This window comes from Telopea speciosissima, chromosome 2 (assembly GCF_018873765.1).
Source record: "Telopea speciosissima isolate NSW1024214 ecotype Mountain lineage chromosome 2, Tspe_v1, whole genome shotgun sequence".
Lineage (NCBI taxonomy): Eukaryota > Viridiplantae > Streptophyta > Magnoliopsida > Proteales > Proteaceae > Telopea > Telopea speciosissima.
The window spans coordinates 59,005,154-59,029,210 of record NC_057917.1 but is presented as its reverse complement, the minus strand read 5'-3'; the positions used below and the strand labels follow the sequence as shown (position 1 = coordinate 59,029,210).

The 24,057-nt window shown below is 38.7% G+C and overlaps 1 protein-coding gene across 2 annotated transcripts in view; it reads left to right on the top strand.

The window, feature by feature from the left end:
- Nucleotides 1–5,794: 5,794 nt before the first annotated feature.
- LOC122652621 (RNA polymerase II C-terminal domain phosphatase-like 4) overlaps nt 5,795–24,057 on the top strand; it is a 38,614-nt gene continuing 20,351 nt past the window's right edge. The window contains exons 1-3 of one of the 2 annotated variants that reach the window (XM_043846407.1): nt 5,795–6,013; nt 6,212–6,359; nt 15,185–15,270. In XM_043846407.1, coding sequence (XP_043702342.1) covers nt 6,214–6,359; nt 15,185–15,270 — 232 coding nt within the window. In that variant the 5' untranslated portion in view covers nt 5,795–6,013; nt 6,212–6,213. The remainder of the gene's footprint in view (nt 6,014–6,211; nt 6,360–15,184; nt 15,271–24,057) is intronic. The other variant, XM_043846406.1, reaches the window with a different exon arrangement.

Here is a 24,057-nt window from a genome sequence, read left to right as displayed (position 1 = left end):
TCAAAACTTGACTCTAACTCTTAAACAGTAATAAAGATGAACTCAAACTCATCTTGCAGTGGCAGGGATTAGATTGCCTCCCTGGGGCGATTCAAAACCTACTCATTTTCCTATTTAATTCCAGTGTGAAACCAATCCACCTGGTCAATGCTTTTATCCCTTATATGGAAAACTTTTGGTCGGACGACGACATTAACCCCGATGTTTCTAATGGATAGGTTGCAGGAATTGACGTTTTATCAACCGACCATCAGTTGCAGCGGCAGGGAGTTTAACTCCCACCTGCGTTTTACAACCCAAAAAAAGGGGGGGGGGATCACTGGCATTGGCCGATGACAGGAGTGGACACCATGGCTAGCGGCATGGAAGCCACCATGGTAAAAGAGCCCTCTGCTTTGGTCGATTGAAGAAGATGACTCAACCCTTCATTTTGTTAATTGTTAAGGGGTCTTTTTGTCCTTTAAATTGTATTATTTAATAGTTATTGGTTAATGAAGAGGCAAAGTTAGTATTTTATATTGTATTATTTAACATCTTCCACTCAACGGGTGCAGTTGTATAATTTAGAAACATAGGGGGTTGCTCTGTATTTAAGACAAACCTCAAGGAGCCTTAGTGTAATTTTCCCAATTTTTTATGATCAAATAGGGCAAGTATTTTAGTTCACGCTCTCGAGATCTGATTTTTGGTGGTTGATGCAACTAAAATCCTCCCAAACCCAAAATTGGGGAAATATGGTTAAAGCCTTCACCAAACAATACTCATACAACATGAAAGTCAATGTGACTTATCGTAAATCGAAGACCTTGAGGCAGAACCTTGGGGAAGGTTTTTCCAAGTACATAACAAGGTATGGAGATACATAAAGAAGATGTGGAATCGACCTTAGAGTGAGAGAAGGTGGATATGATCATCCCGAATCTTCAGCCGAAACATTCTAACCTCTTATACTTTCAACCCATCAATTCTTTTGATTCCCTCATAATAGTGGCAAAATGATCGATTATAAAATATATCAAGATGCCCATATTCAGGTTACTGGCTCTTCCCAAGTAGCAAACGGGGGCTGCTTTTCATCGGGAAGTAGAAAAGAACTAGAGACATGACAATGAGCACAACTCAGAAGTAAATTCAGTAGAATTCAAGTTATAGGACCACCATCTCTTATGTTACAATACCCCCACTTAGTATAGGGCAGACAATAGCACAAGCTCCAACCTTAGCTCCCCTCATAGTACAGCAATGACCATATCTACAGTAGGTTCAGAAGCAAAGGTGGCAATTTAATTTTGAATTGGAGATGACCATGACTATGTTGTATTCTAGCTACGAAAAGCAAGGCTCTTGTCAACCATCCCTTCATGGCCTGCGAAAATTTTCCCACCATTCTGGCACAACCTAGATAAATCTTGTATGTATGTACCACACCAAGAAAGGACATTCCATTGATAATTTTTGTGCCCGTAGGTAAGGGTGTCAATTGGGTACGAAACCATGTATTTGGTTTGGATCCAGTTCAGTTCCAAGCAATGGCAATGGGATCCAGATCCCGACCAAATCCCAGATCGGTTCTATAATTGAATACTCTAATCGATCATGGTTGGTTCGGTTCAGATCTGGTTATAATTTGGTTCTTATATTCGGTTCTTATCTGGTTACTACATCCGGTTACTATATCTAAGAAAGAAAAAAAAAACCTCATGGAGAGAGAGAGAGACCATTACTTCTATAGTTTCAATACAAAACGTTGCAGCCTTTGCTTGCCTTGGAACAATATATGCAGTAAGACCAATGGAGGAGAGGAAATAGAGAACTGGAAGGATGATCCCACAAGCTCTACCTTCAGCCTTCACTATGTTCATTCAGGACTCATGAGCACAGAAGAAGCTTAGAGAGAGATTAACTCCAACTTGCATGGAGGTTGAAATTTCAAGGCTGTTGAAGATGAAGAATCGACTATGAAGCTGCTGCAACACTGGTAGAGACAAAGAAGATGAAGTGGTAAAGAGAAAGAGGTGAAGAATTGAAGAGTTACAGAAGAAGTTGTGATCGTGAAGAAATGCATATTTAATAAGACTTAAGGACCAAGGAGTAAGTGAGTCTAAGGCTTAAAGGCACTAAGGGTTAACCGTCAATTTAGAGTCTTAAACCATTAAAACTCCAAACCTAATAAACTATTAGGGTTTTAAGTTAATTTTTAAGGCAGGTATTTGGTTCGGATTTGGTTAGATCTGTCATTAAGTGGGTAGACCTAGATCCAAACCGAACCGAATTATAAAGACATTTTCAGATCCAAGACTTAACCATATTAAATTCGGTCCGGATCGGTTCAGAATATTCGATCAGGATCCGGATTCGGTATTTGGTTCCTGGTTACTCATTGACACCCTTACTCTTAGGCATGCAATATAAAATTTGTTGGATATTGGGAAGTTTGAGTTGATAACCAAGTAGCAGCCAAATGTGACTACTAATCTTCTTTCTGGTGCATGCCTCCATTAATATGTTCCAGGAAGATTCTTTGAAGATAGAGATAGATCCTACCTCATTCATCAGACTAGTTCCAACACCCAGCCTCACCTTAATGGGCACATGGAGAAATAAGGTCAGGCTTGTTTGGAAACTTGATCTTCTTGTTGAAGTTCGTGTCCGTATCTCTGTCTTTTAAGGCAGGATGTTTGAGCAAGAGATAAAGGTAAAGAAACCTCTCCCATTTGTGGTAAAAGCTCATATGCGAGGAAAAGAAGAACAAAAGAGATTGATGATATACACATATTGTGCAAGGACTAATTATCATGGTAAAGTTTGGATGATGGAAGGTGTTGTGATTGTGGCCAAGGGATTGTCTTGAGTATTAGAATGGAAAAATTGGATTTCCTTAAGGATGGTATGAGTAGCCTTGGATATGACACATCCTTGAAGAAGTTTTATTCGAAGTATTCAAGATTGAGTGATTTTCCTACATTGAAGACTAGGGCACCGAAGAATTGGTCAATGATGAAGTAGCAATACTATCTGAGAACATCCAATTTCTGTGATCAACCCTGCAATCAGATTTACATTGAAGTTGTTTAGACCAGTTTTTAATTCTGTGTGGAGCCGAACATTATCAGGTCCAGATCCGAATCCCCTAAGTCTTCAAGTTCCCCTTTTGTTGAGTCTCCTTCTGTAATCTCATCCGATGTACTTATTCCATCGATCATTAATGAATCTACTTCTTTCTTGTAAATCTAGTCTCTTTCCTCTTTGCCTTCATTCGATTATGAACTGATCTTTGGGTTAAGAAAAAGTCCAACTCAAAAAGCCCATCTTGGCCTATATTTAGCCCATCACTAAGGTACATTTTGAGTACTAGCCTACTAGGTCCTATAAATTCCTGAGGTCTAATTGATTGATATTTCCATGCCAGAACCCAACGTTATTGGGACAAGGAAAGAAAAGATAACATCCTGAAGAGAAAAAGAATTAAAAAAAATAAAAATGAATTGAATTCCAAAGGAATCTCATAAATCAAAATCAAAAGGAAAAATTACATACCCCTCCTCTGTACTTTACCCAAATTACATATTCCTCCCTTTGATTTTTTCACCTTACATTTTAACCCTTTATAGCTGACAGTGTTAGGATGGTGTTAGTTAATGATTTGAAAAGACAATATTACCCTTGTACTAAAACACCACAAATATACTTACAATGATACTCTTTTCATCATTTTCAACCTTAAAACACCCATTTCTTTCCACCACCACCACCGCCATCACTACAACCGCTGGAAATTTGATTAACAGGACTCCAGCGACTTGTTGATCCACTACTCATTCCAATGGAATAGGACATATATAGCTTGTGATCTCGAGAGGAAAAAAAAAAGGGTTTTTGTTTCCAGTGGAGATTTTGCCGGTTTTGGACAGAGAATGGGGGTTTGATAATGAAGAGTTGTGGAGTCCTGATTCGTTGGAGAAACAGAAGAAGGCAGTGGAGAAAGAGTAACCCTATTTCTTCTGTAACATTTGAGGTTAGTTTCTTCAATTTTCGTCATCTTCTCTCCAAAGCTTTTCTTCATTCAGAATCATTGCTTATAATCCTTTTCCATTTTTATGTTCTCAAAAAGCCGCCATCCCTGGAGTTCCTCTTCCGTTTGTAGGGGGGGGGAAAAAAACACACACAAAATATCAAAATGAGACGAATTTAGGTTATATTTGATGAAAATTTCAAGGAATCAGGAAGACCCACTTTCATTTGAATAATTTTATCATACTTCCATTCAGATTGTGTTATTCTTCCTTCTTCGATTTCTGAACCCGCTATCCAAAAAAACCAAAAAAAGCTAGATAGATTGCCATTTTCAAACCTCCCAGTGAATCAAGAGATATCATGAAAAGAGAAAAAGCTCCCAATGATTCAAGAGATATCACAAAAAGAGAAATGCAAAAATACAGCTTTACCTATGGTTTGTGAGTACAACTCGAAAACAACCTCTTGCAGGAGAACTACTGTAACTTTAGAATCCTACGTGTTAGAGGTTAATTGGGATTTTTCATTAGTGCACCAGTTAGATTCTGAGAACTCAGCAACTGAAGCAGGCACATTAGAAAATCAGCGCTAATGGCGTGAGTGTTATGGATACTAGGAGACCATTCGGAAGCATATTTCAGAATATCTAATATATTTGGACTTGTAGCATGCAAGTTTGCTGTTGAAAGCTCCCAAAAGATTCTGAATCTGTGAGTTTTTGGATATCCATGTTCAGGACCAGATCAATCATGGGCATGTTGGGATGTTAATCAAGCTCTCAAATGTAATCCCTTGGAAGAGGAAAGATAGTTGTTCATGTGTCTTGCCCGGTTTTTCTTTGCCCCCGAAGCTCTTGTCATCGTTCGCAGGGAAGTGCAAAGTGATAAGGATACTGGCGGAGGCATCAATCACGGAATCGTCAGTGGAGAACATCCCGATCTCATCATCTTTCCTCCTTCGATTCAATTTCAGACAACGGGAGGAGCGCATTAGGGAGTTTAGATAAGAAGAATATGAACTATGAAATAAAAGCATACCTCTTGCAGCAGTTGGGACAGTTAAACCTCTAGATCTTGAAATTGATGGAGAAATCTTAAGTGGGATACACATTGTGCCTGAATAACCCAAAAGAAGGGTAATAAAAATGAGAATTTATCTATGATGAGGTGGGTGGGATTGCAACATGAAGAAGAAGAAGGGTATTGTTGGGTTCAGAAAAGTTTGATTCAATGTCAAAATCAGAGGTTGCAGGAGCATGGTGGGGACGAAGTTGCAAGAGGAGGAAGAGGAAGAAGAAGAAGAAGGGTAAAAGGGTCATCTCACAATGACCAAGGGTTAGTTTGGGCATTATAAAAAATTTAACTATGCCACATCAGCACTTCACAGATTGATGCTAATGGCAGGGGAGATATTAGTAATTTTTCGAAAACTACAGGAGAATCGTATGTAAGATGGAAAAATCAAGAGGAGGAACGTGTAATTAGGGCAAAGTACAGAGAAAGGTTACGTAATTTTCCCAAATCAAAGTGATACTATAGAGAAATAGACCAATCAGGAGCAATAAAGAAAAACTATTTACAAAATGACGAATTAAATAAAAGGAAAGAAAGATTCATTGAGGCAAGAATTGTCGAAATATTGGTTAGACCAGGGAAAATTTGAGTCATACCTTTCTTTGGCACTCAGAGTTACTACATCCTGGCGAGGCGAGGGAAAACTTTCGCCAAAAATCATTACAACTCTTATTAAAGTATTCAATTCTTCAGGAGAGAGGGAGAAGAAACAAAAGAAAGCAAAGTCGAGTGGATGGCGTCGGAGAGGTAGAAATTTTGCATTAATCGATCATGAAACCAGACATCTTCTACACAATCTCTGGAGATTGGACAACTAGAATAAAATTGTTCTTCCTTGACGGGGCTGAACACCTGCTTGTGTTCAGCCCGTGAGAAGCCGACTTTTCCAGCATCGATTGCCTCATCAAACACAAGAACAGGTACAGGTAGGGTTCTGATGTGAGAGCGTTCTCGTTTAATTCATTTTAAGTTGAATTAGCTTTCCTGACTATTGGATGCCCTTGGCTCAATCTTGAGGTGATGATGTGCTTCCTTGAGATCTTCTCCAGCTGACAGTTCCTTTATCTTATTCATTTTGATATAATGAGAAGGTTTAACGATTGTTTAGTTTCTTTGTGCTTCAGTGATGAGCTTAACTGCTGATTCCCCCGTGCACTCTTCGAGCAGCGATGATTTTGCAGCACTTCTTGATGCAGAACTGGAAACGACTTCTACACATAGTTCGCCTGATCTTGAAGACAACGAGAACGAGAGTGATTTAGAAACAGAGAGGTAACTATTTATATCCTTCCTCCCTGGTGCTTCTTTTTAGTGTCTTTGACCTTGTAGTTTATTAAAATCTTCCGAAAGATTCTGAGAAGAATATCATTCAGCATTCTTTCTGTTACGATCCCTATCAGTCGAATGGGAGGCTGATCCCATTCCGTAAGGGATTTGGTTGGAGTTGATAAGGCCTTGCGTTACCTTATAAGCCCACTTTTGGGGGGTGAGTTCCTGACGTTCGTATCACATTCCTCAATCGTTCTTATGGAAAACTTATGAGTCCTTTTCAGATACTTTTCAAGTAGCTCCCGTACATTGGATTTTTATGCCGACTGTTGAACATACATTAAATTAGCATCCTGAATTATGATTTGATTATCAAGTTAGCTTGGCTAGACTACTATTTACTAGTTTATAATGTCTAGATTTATGGTGGCCTTTTAGATTGCATTGCTGCCCGCTTTTGATGAGACATTGTCATGCACAGTGAAGTCTCCGTGATAGCTTCATGATGTGAAACTAGATGGGCATGGTGGAATGATCAGATTGCTATAATTCTTGAAGTTTTTTGGATTTTAGAATCCATTTAAAGGTACATAGAAAGGAGAGATGAGAGATTCACCTAAGTGTTAGATCAAGAAGGTATGGTGGAATGATCAGATTGCTATCACTCTTGAAGTGGTTTGGATTTTAGAATCAAGTTGAAGGTACATAGAAAGGAGAGATGAGAGACTCAACTAAGTGTTAGGTCGAGAAAAGGAGTTGGGTCTGCTGCTTATCTGCTTGAAAACTTTTGAAGAAGTGGTATCTTCATGGAGTGCTTCTAACATATGTAAAATATATGTGAATGAGTGTTTAGGGAATCAAATGGCTTTTCATGATAAATCAGGTATAGGATAAGATCTGCTTTCGATATTCCTTCTTGGAGGATGAGGTTCCTTTTGTTTTGAACAAGGGAAGAAAACCAAATGATTCCTGGCTTAGGCTAAACTTTTTTTCAGATATTTGATCATCCTCTTAAGTCTTGGGTCCCCTGCACTCTTCTAGCTCTTGTAATGCCTGCATAATTCTTGCGAGCTATGGCCGACCTAGCAGAGTGAATGATGAAAACTCACTACCATCAACACCTTGATAATGTTGTGGTACTAACTACTCTCTTATTCACTAATTAGAAGTATTCTGTTCTTGTTTTGCGTATTGTGCTCCGTGGTGGACAGTCCATGTGGGACTGCTGGCCAATTAGAGTTCAGGTAGCAGAAGAGTTATTGCACAAGTTGGCTTTATTGGTTTACTATAGTGAAGGACCTATTCTTAACATTTCCAATTTCCTTGTTTTGCGCTTTATTTTATTCGTGGTTATTGAGACTTTAAGATTCCAAAAACTAATCCTGGTAGTAGTGGAACATCTTAGCAGAGAATTCTCAACAATCATGGTTTTAGCTTTCTTATATGTGCTATAATCTTACTTGTAAAACTTGTCTTCCCTCTCCTTTTTCACCAAAAGTTGTTTTATCTTGAACTTTTAGATTAGACAAGTTTTAGCTAAGATGAGTTTTAGTGGTCTTGGATTATTTTTTGGTCCTTCAATGAATTTAAATGGATTTTTCTTGAGTATTATAGTTGATTATGATTAGTTTAGATAGGGTTTAGCTATTTTGTCAAGGTGGATTGCTAACGCCACATTTTATTTCTTTGTCCTATAGTTTTCTTTTAAATGTATTTTGTTCGTCTATAAATACAGCTCCTGGGATACATTGAAATCAGTTATAGTTGCTGAATATTAAGTAAATTATTTTTTTGGGCTATGGTCAGGGGTTGTTACTTATTAGTTCTGTTGTTTAGTTGCTTTATTTATGATCTAGTCAAAGTGGATTATTATTAAATTTTTAATCCTTTATCTCATTATTTTTCTTTCAGAATTAGGTTTCTTTTGTTCTATGATTATTGTGGGTTACGTTTGATCAGTTATTTTTATGCTATTTTGAATAATGAACTGTGGTCAGGGGCCTTTGCTTATTAATTATTAAGGCTTTGTTTCCTGCACTGCCCATGTAGGAAGGCCTTCATTGGTGGCCCAAATGTCTGCCACATGGCGGCTCAGTTGAGTCATAAATTTTATGGACAGTAGACTCCAAGGTCCCGTGCTCATAATATTGAATTTTAGCCCAAATGAAGTTTACCAAGTGGCAATAAACAGTTTTGAAAAATCTGGACTACAGGAGAGTGCACGTTGTGGTCAGAGACTCAGAGTACAGTAAACATGTATTTGCATACATGGGGATGCATGTGAATACATGGGGTATTTGATTGAATCTGGATCTAAAATATGAAACGTGGCAAATACAGACCATTGTCTCTTTCCAATGCTCAGAAAAGCCACACCATCTGTCCACATGTCACAATGAGAATTGGCCACGCGGGAAGGCCTTCCTAGGTGGGCTGCTCAGTGGTCATTTTGCTTAATTATCATTGTTGCTGTTTAGTTTCTTTTCCTTTTTCCAGCATCAACAGGACTGTATTCATTTCTTGTAAAATTTATGTAGTCACAATTGATTTGATCTTCAACCCTCGAAAAGTAACCATCTATACAATTTTACATCAGTCATGAACCAAATAATTCCAGCTGTATGAAAAGCACATTCTACCAACACCGTGAAAACATTTAATAACCCAAGTCCATTGTTTAATGAACCATCCAATATCAGCAGACATTCTGGTATTGTCTTCAAATTCTTTTCCTTTCTTTCCACAACCCCTGAACAACAGCGTAAGGAAAAACATTCCATAAAACTCTTCCTTTATCTCCCAAAGGACTCTGAGCCTCTGAATGAACAGCACACCAACAGGATTATTGATCCTTGGAATGAACAACATATTCTCAGGCCATTCCTTTTTCTGGAAAGTGATAGATATCTCAGGTCATGTCAATCTTACATCAAATTGATAAAAAAGTACATCAAAACCTAATAAATAATGTGGTAGATCAGAAACAATAGTTCTTAATCTCCGTTTCGACAGAAACCGAGACGAAACCTTGAGTCAATACTGACTCTTACCAAGTTCCGACCATATTTTGGTAGTTAAGACCAATTCTGACCAGTTTCAGTAGTTTCGACCAGTTTTGACCAACCCATGACATGTCGAGTTTTGCCCAGAAAATACCAGGTTTCAGTTGAAACCTGGGAAGTCAAAACTGGCCTCAAAACCGAGATTTAGAACCTTGTCAGAAACAAGCGCACTGCTGAACAACAAACTCAGTCTTATCCCAACTAAATGGGGTCGGCTTGCTGATTCCTCTTCACAGTAACATAAATAACATCAAGTTGCTAGAAAGTAGTGCTTATGGCCATTCAATTTGCTGCTAGTCCTAGTGTTGTTCATGATCTGGGTGGCAAAATTCGGACATTAATCAATATACAGGTAAATTTTGACACTGTTTATTGATTTAATGATTCAAGACTTTGGATTCTTGCTGTTTTTTGAGACTTTTTTTCAGATTCACTTCTGATTTCATATATCACATGTTCTGCTTCTACTGGTCTCTGTTCTAGATATTCCTCCCTGTCTCTGGATCTAAAAACTAATTTTTTTGGTCATCCCCAAGTAGTGTATAATGCAGAATTGGTTTGTCAATTGGGTTTCAAACTGGGTCCATACCTGGCCCATATTATGGATGCTGGAATATGTAATCCAGAATACCATGGGGGTATTCTGGTCTGGTCCTTTTGGGGGTAGTTTAATTCTTATATCATTAGGTTAAGTTGCTGCTCTTATAGAGTCAGTTAGATAGGGGTAATTATGTCTATTTCAGTCCTTTTGTACCTTTCCCCTCTATTATAAATAGAGGGGCTTACCTATCAATGAATAAGTTATTCCATTCTCTAATTCTCTCATATCAAAGCAGGTCTGATCTAGGTTAGAAAGAAAAAAAAAACCCTTTTTTTCTTCAATCGACTTCTACCTCCTTTCTCTCTTTGGCTTACCTATCAATGAATAAGTTATTCCATTCTCTAATTCTCTCGTATCAAAGCAAGTCTGATCTAGGTTAGAAAGAAAAAAAAAACCCTTTTTTTCTTCAATCGACTTCTACCTCCTTTCTCTCTTTCTCGGCTTCACCTTCTTCTGTTTTTCTTCTTCTCATCCTTGTAAGGGGGCAACACTAATGAGGTAAAAACCTAAACCAATGATTTAGTTGCTCCCTCCATCCAATCTATTTTTTCCATTGAAAGTCTGCTGCAAGCATACCTGCGATTTGGAGTTTTTTCCAGAATTCCTTAAAGATCAGATTTTTCCACTCATGAAGGCTGATCCTCCATTGTTGGAGCCTCCTATGCAACCTTTTCCAGCACTTTTCTACCATCTTCCATCTACTCTCCTTTCTTTTCTTTCCCAGCGTTGATTTACCCCAATCGATCTCCTTTATCAGGGTTTTTTTCAAAACCTTGACTCAATCAAATTTTTGGGTTCCTCCTTTCAGATGTAGCTGATTTTTGGGGGGTGATTCTCTACTACTATAAGCTCCTCTACTACTATAAGCTCCACTCGACCTAAGTTTGGACCCTTTTTGATGGCTAGATTAGTTTTTACAGCAAAGCTTCCTTAACCTTCTAATTTGGTTAGATGCTAAAGACCCTGACAAAACCCTGACTCTAATCAAATTTAGGGTTATAGGTTTTAGCTTTTGCTGATTTTTGGAGGGCTGATTACTTCCATTACTAGGACCACTCGATCACAATCTTGCACCTATCCAAGTTTTCTATAAGACCTCTACCCCAATCGATCTCTACTTTCAGGGTTTTACAAAACCCTGACGCATATCGATTTTTGGGTTAGGGTTGTTTGCTGCTGCTGTAATTTTTTGAAGGTGTTTCTACCGCCAAGAGAGGCAATCTACTTCAATTATTCATGGCTTGAAGAAGTATTTTACCTAAGATAGCTGTTGCCCTATTTTTTTCTGCACTTTTGGGTGTTTCTGCCTCTTGAAGATCAAGTCTTAAACACTACAAAAGATTGGTTGTTCGTATTGGAGATCCATTCAAGCAGCTGAGGACAACATTTATTACCTGAATTCATCACACTTTGACAAGTCATCATCAGTTTTTTGAAGCCCCCTACCCTCCAATCCCCATCTCAATTTTTAAGTTTTTACAAAACCCTGACTATAATCGATCTAAGGGTTAGGGCAGTCCTCTCTTGATGATTTTTTGAGGAGTGTTTTATCACCATCAGAGGAGTACTCGACCCAAGTTTCAGCATCACTCATGGAGTTTTTTTAACAAAACTCAGGTTTCTTCCTTATGGTCACCTTCTACATCAATCAACCTATTTTTTTCTAGTTCCTATGGGGCTGGCTGCATCACTTACTATTGGATCTGCTGAGTTATTATCTTATACTTGCTGGTTCTATTGAGCTTTACTACATACCTTGCTGGTTCTATTGATTGGCTTCTGTAAGCATGACTGGTTAACCTGTTACTGCTGCCTTTATGTGGAATACTGTTGCCTTGTTCTTGAGACTGAGTATCCTACTATTGGAGATCGAATTTCTTTCATTGTTGAAGACTTGAATCTACTACTCTGGAGATCAGTTTATTTGGGATTACAACAGTGTGTTCCATACATGGTACTAAATTTCATTTCGTTTCGGTGTTTTGGTTTGACCGAAATTTCCGAGATACCGATGTCGAAATTTAGGTCGAAATATGGTATTTTTCTGTGGGTGTAAAATGCCAAAAATGACCGAGATTTCCGAAATTTTTGAAACAAGATGACCGAAATTACCGAGATTTTCGAAATTTCCGAAATATTCGAAATATTGCATTTTTTCATATTGGACTTGCGTTTCGTTTCGGACAGGTCGAGATACTCGAAATATTTGATATCTCGACCGAAATTTCGCGAGTTTTAGTACTATGGTTCCATAGTTATTGGTTGCGACTACGGATCTATTCAGTTGTGTGAAGCTTTTCTACAAGTTTATATCTAGTTTACTTTTAGAGCTTGATCCTAGCATTGTTCACTAATTCAGATCTGATCCAAGTTTTTTGGAAGTTTATTACATTAATTTTGCCAAGATATTTTTGTCAGTTCTATTTAGCATGTGGGAGGTTACAAATTGGTTCTTCCTTGTGTGAAGATCGATCAAGTTTTGAAGAATGGTGCCTTCTCCTTATAACAAATCAGACCTGTTTTTTTTTTTATTTAATTCAGATTTGATCATTGGAGACTGGTGTTTCAGAGTTAGTTTGATCGATTGAAGAAGGTTGAAGATTGCTGTGTTGCGTTATTTTTGTCCATGGTTCTTTATCCAACTGTTTTTTTTTTTACTTACCCATCTCCCATAACATACCTTTGGCATTAACCAATAACCACTTTGGAAGTTTATGGTATAATTTGCCATTACTTCCTCTTTTCCATTACCCATAACACCTTTGGAGAACTCTGGAAGGTTATCCTTTTGCACTATCTCATTCGTCATCTCTGTTATGTCCACGTGTACTACTACACGTGAAGGGGAGATTATGTACAGTACACCTATACACATTGCAGAAGCAGAACTTGCAGGAACACTTGGTGCAAAACATAGAAGATCAATGTTTTCACCATTGCCATTGGGTATCCTTTGTTATTGGATTGAGTTTGTCGTAAGGGGGAGAATGAAGTATTAAAGTATTGAAGATATTTGGTGAGGTTTTGTTGCCTACCTATATGAGGATTTACAGTTGGGTTGATTATTTCCGCTGTTTCCGTTGCCTGATTCAGTTTATTTCGCTGCTTGCTGCCCTAGTTCTACACTTCAAGATTTTATGTCACTGTGACAATCTGAGATTCATCACTGGACAACTATTGAAGATTGGTGAAAGTTTGCTGATTAAGTCTGCCCAGGTTTTGAAGATCTATTTTTCAAGTTCTTGAAAGTTTATTTGGGAGCTGCATTCATCTGTCAAGACTGGACTTTGTTGCACCTTTGTTTCTTCCCGTTTTGTTCAAGTTGGGCATTAGTGCCTTGTATGTGCCAACTTGAGGGGGAGTGTTAGCATTATAATGGAGTTTTTTTTTCTTATTAGTCCAAGCTAGAGCTTCTTTTTACTTATATGTATAAGCTTGAGGGGGAGTGTTGGAATATGTAATCCAGAATACCGTGGGGGTATTCTAGTCCTTTTGGAGGTAGTTTAATTCTTATATCATTAGGTTAAGTTGCTGCTCTTATAGAGTCAGTTAGTTAGGAGTAATTATGTCTATTTCAGTCCCTTTGTAACTTTGCCCTCTACTATAAATAGAGGGGCTTACCTATCAATGAATAAGTTATTCCATTATCTAATTCTCTCTTTCTAACCCACGATTCTGCCAACAGATTATTTAATTCCAATTTCCCAGCCTATATTCTGCCCAAGTCTAGCTATCGTCCACCGTCTTATTGGAGGGGGGGGGGAATACAGCTATCGATCTTGCTGATTTGAAGGAGGATTTATTCCAGGTCAACCAGCTTTATATGGGGAAATATTTTCCAGTTCTTATGGCCATCTAGTTTTCTGATTTCAAGGAGCTATTTCCATAATCAAGTGCTGCCCATTAGCTATCAAGCTTACCTATTTGGGAGGATATCAACCTGCAATTAAAGGAGTTGATAATGACCAGATTTGGTGCGCCCCATGACCAGCTGGTGAAGATCAAGCTAAAGGCAAATTGCTATGCGGGGAGCCTTAATTTCAAGTCAAAAAACAGCTGTCAAGCTGATCTGGATTGGGAGAAATTTTAGGTTTCAGTTATACCTTGCGTTGGGGGGGGTTATTAGACTAGAGAAGTTTCTATTGTATAGAGTTGTTTTTATGTAATAGGTAGTTTCTATTTTTAGGATTCTTTAGTTGTTAGTTAATTACATTGTTATTAGGATTTTATTTTATTTCTAGAAGACTTTGGTTGTAATCGATTACTAATTAAACAAAGAAAAAGGGCTGAAACAGCCAAGTCGAGTTGGAGAAAAGAATGAGCTTGGTTAAACCCATTAATGGTTGTGAGAGACGGGTATGGTGAGAGGCTGTGGGTGAGAGACCCGGGTGAGGGGGGGGATACTCGATTCAATCCTATCCTTCTCTATTTTCTTCTTTGTTTATATTTCAATTAATTTTGTTGTATGATCTGCTACAAGTTCATCAATTGTTGCCCAGTGTTTGAAGACCAAACCAGCATTAAACTTTGTTCAAGAAGATCCTGCCTTGGGTTAGGTCTTTTGTGAACCAGCCTTACATTAGTGTACTTCTAGTTGGGCTATTTCCTGCAGGCTTTCTTAATTTCCTGCATCATTGTATAGGCTAATGGAAAATTATGTGGCAGAGAATATATAAATCACGTGAGAATTGTAGTTTGTGCACTCTTGAAGCTCCTTCCTTGATGTTTTCACAGTTTCGAGCTGAATATTTTAATTAATAACTACACGAATCCTTCTAGAGTCATGGACACTTTGTAGAGGTAGGATGGCACTCTCCAAGGTAGCATGAGGATGAAATCATTGCTGTAGGATCAAAGCTTAATTTCTATAGCAGCTTGTTTGTTGCTTTAGATCAAATCTTACCGTAAAGGAGGTTGATTAATTTGTTTCCTTCATGTCCGCTCAATGTGGCAATAAGTGAGCCTTGTTGAAGTGACACATCTACCTATTTTACTTTGTTGGCTACTTTAGAATTTAGATGCAGGGAAATATGTTTCATACATGGTTGTAATTATGTCCTTCAACTATGGCTTTAAATACATCATTATTCAGATAATGATTTCATAATATATCTATCTATGATATGTTCTTAACCTTCTATGGTTCTATATGAATGAACTTGCAGGATTAAAAAGCGTAAGATGGATGAGTTCGAAATTTTAGAGAAGTCTCGAGGGACAACTTCACATGGAGACAGAGAACAGGGACTAGGTGCTTTTTCCTGATGAGTTAGATTATATATATATATATTTTGTTTATACAGTGGAAAATATTTGTTTTAAGATGTGGCATAAAACAATCCCGCATATGGCAAATTGTTTTTTTTGGCAGATTATACCAAATAATTGTTATGTTTGGAAACTTTTCCATATAAAATACTAGATAGTTCTTCCCAAGGTTCTAAATTTCCAATTCGGTGGGATTTTGTCCCCCAATGATGCTTCAAATCCACCCAAATGTTGAAGTGGATATTCCACAGTTGACTACCAAGCCTTGATTCAGCAGCAAAATGAAGGTTCTTGCCCAAAAAAAAAAAAAAACCACTTCTGGAGCTCCCAGGCGAAAGGGGGAAAAAGCTCAAAATTTCACCAAAATCTTGCTTATTTATGAGCTCATCTTTGAAAGTTCGTCAAAATAAGTTGAAATGACCTAAATGGCTGGAATTTTGCCGAAATCTGTACTTCCCTGTATTACGTATAGGATTTCATTACTACTGATGTCGAAAGCGAATTATCTCACTGAAATTTTTTGACATTTTGGTCGAAATTATGAACCATTGTTCTTCCATAATGTGAACTTTGAACTTGTTTGAGCTAGGAAACTTGTTTCAGGGTCAGATAATGCGCACTTTTTACCCTCAAATTTCTGGAAGCATTGTAGAGCTATAAAGTTATAGCCGATGTAAAAAACCGTTTTTTTGGTATTGAGATTCACTTGAGGGGTTTTATACCTTTTCTTCGCCCCTCTCTCAAGATTATGTATTTTGTGTTGATTATATATTTAGCTTAGAAGTAGGTGTCCTCTGAGCAGGAAGTCTTGTATTTGCTACATTGTGGTGTTATCCCAATGAATGGGTATTCTAATCACGTAAGGATCAGGGTTAGATAGATTCATATAACTCCTGAATCGTAGGGACTATATGAACCAAAACCCGCAACTGCGATTTAATTAAACAGAGGAAAAGACAAGTCTGATGTAGCTAGAATTCCGGTCAAGTGGCCTAGGAGAGGTTATGAATGTTTCAGCAAAATTTAGTGTCCATCCAACGGTCAGGTTTGAATACATCAAGAGATTACCAAATTAGTAACTTGCTAAAAACTGGATTTCAGAATTAGTAACCACAGGGAAAACAAGAAGTAATATTTAGAATAACAAGTGAAATCAAAATAGAAACTTCACAAAATAGTAACTACTCAGATTTAGCAGTTACCAAAACTAGAAAGTAGAAACCAGGTTCAGAAAACAGAAACTGATGGAAAATAGAAATCGAGGAAAAATAGAAAGTAAGCAAATTTAGAAAGCAGTGCTGGACAGAATTAGAAAGTGATAAAAATAGTAACCAGCAGTAGTCAGCAGAACTAGTGGCCACAGGTCAAGGCAAGATGCATAGACAGGTTAGCCCCCAAAAAAAAAAGGGCGTACCCAGTGCTCGAGGCTCCTGCCACTGTGGGGTCTGGGGAGGGTCATAGACAGGTTAGCAAGTAAGTGCTAAAATCGATGGCCTGATTCTGGAACTGAAATAGAGTAGAAGAGTTAGCAACTAGATGTCAGAATATGCAACTGATGGAAGACACAATTGAGTATCAATTATTGGTATAGTTGACGCCTCAACAGGACAGAACAGCACTAGTATGCACAGTGATGTAGATTGAAGCATGAAGAAGACTAGGGAAAAAAAAACAAGTTACTGTTCACGTGAACAGTAACACGAGGTACTGTTCATGCAACACAGGTCACATGAACAGTAATTTGGGGCTGATATGTACAGCTGGCTTTGAGGAGTTGATTTTAGGTGTTATTTTTATTAAGAGACTTAATTAGTTACCTATTTGAGTTCTAATCCTATTTAGGATTCCTAGTTAGACTAGAGATTCTATTTTAAAGGGGATTTTATTCCTAGAAGTTGTCTTAGGTTTTATTATAAATAAGTATGTGGCTGGGCAGAAAAGGTTGAAGCTGTGAGATGCGGCAACGATGAGAGACCGTGGGTGAGAGGATGATGGGCTGAGAGAGCTGATCCTATCCCCCCTTCTATATCTCTTTCTTATTCTTTCCCATCCTTTGATGTTCTTCTTTCATATGTAAAAAAAAATAGCCATAAAAAAAGAGTTTCAGTTATTTAATTTTGTTCCTTTTATTGTATTGATCTTGCTGCAATCGATCTCCCGCTGGTTTCCCTGGTTCGAGGTCGATTTGCATTACACAGGGATCAAAGTATGCAGAAACTGACTTGAGAAGATGAAAAAATAATAGAAGAGAGAATGAAGGATATGTTAGACCTCTCATCTACATGTGGAGAAGGAATCCCGCCAACTCCAGCCTTGGCATCCCACAGTAGAGCAGTTTTGAATCCCACAAAATCATGCTCCATCTCTCGCAAAACTCACAAGCTCAAGGCTAAATTATTTCTCAAATCAGTGGTAGGGGGTATGATCCCTACTCTTCGTTTAAAACTTCATGGAAACAAGCAAAATAGGAAACCTCTGTGTATGGTAGGAATAATCCTTTACAACTCTAGTCTCTCTTCAAAATGGAACTATTCTAGAGCATTACAAAAGAAACTAACTACTTAATCCCGTATAGGACTTAAATCCCTAATATTTGGGCTTATAAAATTGGCCCATTACAGTAGTAAACCCAAAAATATAAACCCATGGCCCATACAGGCCATTGGGCATTCAAATTGAGCCTAACTTAAACTAAACTTGAATCATACGTTCAATTGGATCCCAAAAACTAAACCAAGCCCAAAACAACATGCCCATCTGCTCTTCTTGCTGAAAGTCTGCATCACCCAATAATTGGAAGTATGCATTGTTACTGATGTTTTTGCATATTCCTTGGAATCTATTAACTCTTATATCGGAGTTCAGGGGATTTGGAACACTGGCCTAAATGACATTTCTAAGTGAGACCATTCATTCTTTTGCTCTAAGGTGTGCAGATGACCTCAAGTGGTTCCCTGGGACCCCCAATTCCCCTTAAAATTTCCTCTCTTCATGTGGATGGATTTTCAACAGAAGATCTTGATGATTGATCACCTTTTTTTGGATGAATAAAAATTTAATTACGAAGAAAGAGGGGGGAAAGTACAAGCCCGAGGGCCAACAAAACCGAAGCTAGAGACTAGCTAGGGCGCAAAAGGAAGGGAGACCCCAGGAGACAACAATCAGCTTGTTCTTTGGGGTATCTTTGACACTACCAGGGGGGAGGGAGCACGCTTTAGATGAAACATCGAATACGATGGCCTTCCAAATCTGTTTGAAAGAGTGGGATTTGGGAGTCAATCTTGTTAGGTTGCGTTCCATCCAAATGTGGGAGATAGTAGTGCAAAAGGCAAGCTTGCCAACTATGTCACAAATAGAGTTCCTTCCAAAAGTCATATCAATCCAAACCCATTCCCTAGAAAGGGGGAGAGGCCTTCTTTGAGCCGGCCAGCAATGACGGAGAACCTGATTCCAGATGGTGGCAGCAAAAGGGCAGGTGAAGAACAAATGGTCCGTATCTTCATGCCCATTCTTATTTCAGGAATCAAATGATTCTTAACATTTTTCATTTATGTGCGAGTAACATGGAATTAGCTTCACATTTATCGCTACATTTCTGTCCAATTTTTGCATCGTGGAATTTTTCTTTGGGTTACTTTGGCTAGTGCTGGTTGGTTTCTCTTGCAACTTTCTGGCTCTTATTTATGCTTGACCATGAGGGCCATTGGCAATAAGGGAACATATCCCTTTTTAGTTATTGTTTGCTCTATTTTAGACTATTGGAAGGGAAGGTATCAAGCAATATGGAAAACAAGTATGTTCTGTTTGCTAAGGTGATTTATGGGTTGTGAACATAGTTCGAGAACTCGCGAGATCTCGCCGAGTTTCTCGGTTTTCGGAAAAGCCGAGACGAGACTGCCTATGAGTCTCAAAAGTGCAATATCTCGGATCTCGGTTTCGACTCATTATTTTAACCCACCTACCACTTAAATACCTTACCTGATTGGACAAAACTCGACATATCTCAGCGAGATCTCGGATCTCGGGTTGACCCAAAGTTGAGGCTTCGAGTTGGAAAAAAAAAAATACACCAACTCGGTGACGACTCGTCTCGGTTTTTCCAAGAGTCGAGTTGGTACCGAGACCCGAGTTTTAGTACCTTGGTTGTGAATCCTTCTTTCTTTTGTGTTTCTGTTTTTTAAGGGTGTTAATTTTAGTGTATTTGTTATGAAATGGAGTACTTTATACTCAATGATACTTTTTGTATGTAAGTTGTACATGTGATCTTCTGTTACCATGCTTTTTGTGTAATTTTGGTCTTCCACCTCCTTTAATCAATTCTTATATTTTACTTACAGCAAAAATGTTGCATCTTGGATGACTGTATCACATGATTCGGATCTATTGATCTGTGAAACACTAAAGCTGGATCTTTGGGTTAAATTTGAAAATTTGGGTTTTATAGAGTGAAAAAGGATAACATGGGAAAGAAACCAATCCCTTCCCTGGATCTGATGGAAATCGTTGGGAAAATTATGGCTTGTGTCAGTTTGACCACAACTTCCTTTATTTATAATAGAAAGAAGACAAACCTAGAACATTCTAATAAAAAAAAAACCAAGAATACCCTTATGCCTTGTTACACTACCCTCAAGTTGGTACATAGATATCACACATGCCCAACTTGAATACAATCGGATGAAACAACTTACAACCTAGACCCTTGGTAAACACATCAGCTAACTGATCTCCAGACTTAACAAACGGAACACAAACAACGCCTTGATCTAGCTTCTCTTTGATGAAGTGATGACCAATTTCTACATGTTTTGTCCGATCATGCTGAACAGGGTTATGTGCAATGCTGATTGCTGACTTGCTATCACAGTATAACATCATAGGCAATTTTACGGGCACACATAAATCCTATAGAAGACGTTGCAAGCATAGTAGTTCATAAGTACCTTGAGCCATGGTTCGAAACCTAGCTTCAACATTGGATCTAGCAACAACTGCTTGCTTCTTACTTCTCTAGGTAACAAGGTTTCTTCCTACAAATGTGCAGTAACCAGAAGTAGATCTACGATCATCAGGAGAGCTTGCCCAATTAGCATCAGTAAAGGCCTCAATATGTAGATGATCATGAGGAGAAAACAAAACACCTTTCCCTGGAGCAGACTTTAAGTAATGAGGAATCTGGAAGACAACATCCAAGTGTATATTGACTGACTACGCTTATAGTATAAGCAATGTTAGGTCGAGTGCGTAAAAGGCATATCAGTTTCCCTACCAACCTCTGACATTGACCTTTGTCAACTGGTTCACCATCTTTACTCTTGAGATGAGTATTGGTTTCAAGATGAGTATCAATAGGACGACATCCTAGCATTCTTGTTTCACAGAGAAGATCAAGGGTGTACTTTCTTTGGGAGAGGAAAATTCCTATGCTGGAATGAGCAACTTCAATACCAAGAAAGTAACGTAACTTCCCTAGATCTTTGATTTTAAACTCCTTACCCAAGTAGGACTTCAACCGGATTTCTTCTTCAGAATCACTACCAGTAACCACAATATCATCAACGTACATGATCAAAACTGTAATCTTATCACCTGACCGTTTGATGAACAGAGTGTGATCAACATTACTCTAAGTATAGCCAAATGACTCCATGACTTTATGAAATCTGCCAAACCAAGCTTTGGGTGATTGTTTCAGCCCATATAACGCACACTTCAATTTGCAAACTTTGTCCCGAGTCTTTTGGCAAGGGAAAACCAGAAGGTATTTCCATATATACCTCTTCTTCAAGCTCACCATGGAGGAACACATTCTTTACATCAAGTTGTTGCAGTTTCCACCCCAAGTTAACTGCGTAAGAAAGAATAACTCAAATGGTATTCATTTTTGCAACAGGAGCAAACGTCTCCTGGTAATTGATCCCATAAGTTTGGGTAAATCCTCTGGCAAACAGCCTAGCCTTGCATCTATCCATAATACCATCCATCTTCTGTTTTACTGTAAATACCCATTTACAACTCACAGGTCTCTTATTTGGAGGAAGAGTCACCAACTCTCAGGTATCATTTTTCCCAGGTGCCTTCATCTCCTCAAGCATAGCCTCTTTCCACTGAGGATTTGGAAGTGCTTCTTGCCAACTCTGAGGAACAGAAATAGAAGACAAGAAGGATACAAGCACATGATAGGAAGGAGAAAGAGAGTCATATGACACAACATTTGATATGGGATGTTGACTGCAAGATCTTACTCCTTTTCGAAGTGCAATGGGTAAATCAAGAGATGGATCAGTGAGACTAGGAGTAGGAAGAGTGTTACCAGATGGAGTAGAACCTGAATCAGGAGATGGCGTTTGGATGAGTAAAGTTGATGCAGGCAGAATGGTAGTATCAACCTGCTGTTTTCGTGAATAGACCCGTAGAACCGGTTGATGTTGTTGTTGTTGCTGCTGTGTAGACTCTGGCTGTAACTCCCCATGAACTAAAGTATCTTCCATCTCAACATCCATGGGACTATCGAGAGAACTCAATGAAGGCAATGTAGGCACATCTTCACCAATACTAGACTCCCCTTGAAGAAGTGCCAAGGAAGGGTAATAGGCCATAGACTCTTGGAATATCACATCCATAGTACGAAGTACACGCCGAGTAGGAGGATGATAGCATTTATATCCCTTTTGAGTGGCCGAGTAACCAAGAAAGATGCACTTAATCCCGCGGGGATCCAGCTTACCAGGCAAACGATGATTACGAGCAAAACAAACACAGCCAAACACCTTAGGTGGTACAATAAATGTTGTAAAACCAAGAACATCAAGAGGTGATTGAAAGTCCAATAAACAAGTAGGCATGCGGTTAATGAGGTAGGCAACCGTAAGGATAGCGTCACTCTAGTATTGAGCTGGGACATTCATGGCAAACATGAGAGAATGGGCCACCTCCAACAAGTGCCTATTCTTCCTTTCAGCCCCCATTCTATGCAGGAGTATCAACACAACTAGTCTGGTGAATAATACCCTGATCCGCAAGATAAGCCTGGAAAGGACCTTCCATGTACTGCTTACCATTATCACTATGAAGAACCTGTACTTTCGCATCAAATTGTGTCTATCATAGTATGAAACAAATGAAAACAGCGAAACCTCATTCTTATGATGTAACAGATAAACCCAGGTAGTGCGAGTATAACAGTCAATAAATGTCACAAACCATCGGTATCTCGAAATAAAAACATGGCGAGCAGGTTCCCAAACATCTGAGTGAACCAAATGAAAAGAGGTAGTACTTTTATTATTCAAACTTGGATAAATTGCACGAATTTGCTGGGCAAAAATGCAAGCATCACAATGAAAATCATGGTAATTACATTGCTTAACTAAACTAGGAAATACTCTAGCTAATGTGCCAATGGGTGGATGACCCAATCTTCTATGCCACTGATGTAATTTGGTCAAGGCTGCTGGAGATGTAACTGTCCGGTGAGTCTTGCTGAGAACAGTGGAAACATAAGGAAGACCATCCTCGAGCATGTAGAGACTACCCTGCACTCTACCACAGCCAATCGTTGTCCCCGTTGCCTGGTCCTAAAAGACACTATGAAATGGGGAAAAAATGACTTTGTAATTTAAATCTTAGTGATATTACTAATAGAAAGAAGATTGGTAGAAAAGTTTGGAACATGTAAAATATATTGCAAGGATAGTAATGGGGAGCAGCGAATAGAACCCTTTCCGGATACAGAAAAGAGGGAACCATCTGCTACCCAAACTCTATCTTTCTCTGAAGAAGGAGATACTGAAAATATAAATTTGGTGAACCTGTCATGTGATCAGTTGCACCGGAGTCAATTATCCAAGGATGGGATGCAACCAGTGCACAATGACCACCAAAAGAAATACCTGAGTGGGCAAAACTAGAATCAGAGGTAACAGGGGCAGGGGCAGAGATCGGTGGTGATGTGGTGGAAGGCCTAAGGGTCTGCAGCTCATCCTAAGATAGAGGAACCTGTGAATGCAATGTCAGATATTTCTATATGGTTTGCATGGGACTGTAGATCGTCCTCGACTCCGGCCATGAGATGTGGTTGGTTGACCATGAAGCTTCCAATAGTGATTTTTAGTGTGACGTTCCTTTCCACAATAGTCACATTTAACAGTTCCCGATCAGAAGTAGAACGATCACTAGAGCATGTAGAGCCACACTGAGATTGGGTACCAGGGCCAGAATATAGGGCTGATCGTTCCTGCGATATGGGCTATAACATTGCGGTACAGCGACTATCTTCCCATTGCACCAAAGAATATGACTGTTCCAAGATTGGTAAAGGATCTTTGCTGAGGACTTGAGCACGAATCTGATCTTACTCAACATTAAGATCAGTCAAGAAAACATAGACTCTCAACTTATCTTCACGTTTCTTGAAGGTGGTAGCATCATCAGGGCAGATAGCTTGGAATTCTTCATAAAAGTCCAACACCTGCCACAATCCACGTAACTCAGAGTAGTACTGTACTACTGTGACTGAGTAAGTTCTGCTTGGTCTCATGGATCTTCTTTTGCAACTCATAGACTTGGGTATCATTACCAACCTGAGAATAAGTCTTCTTGGCAGCCTTCCAGATTTTGGCTGCTGTATCGAGCAATAAATAACCCCTTGCTATGTTAGGTTGCATCGGGTTGATGAAAAATGACATAACAAACGAGTTGTCGGAATTCCATTTTGTCAAAGATTGACCGGCAGCAGTATGTTTAACATTCTCGCCTGTAAGATAACCAG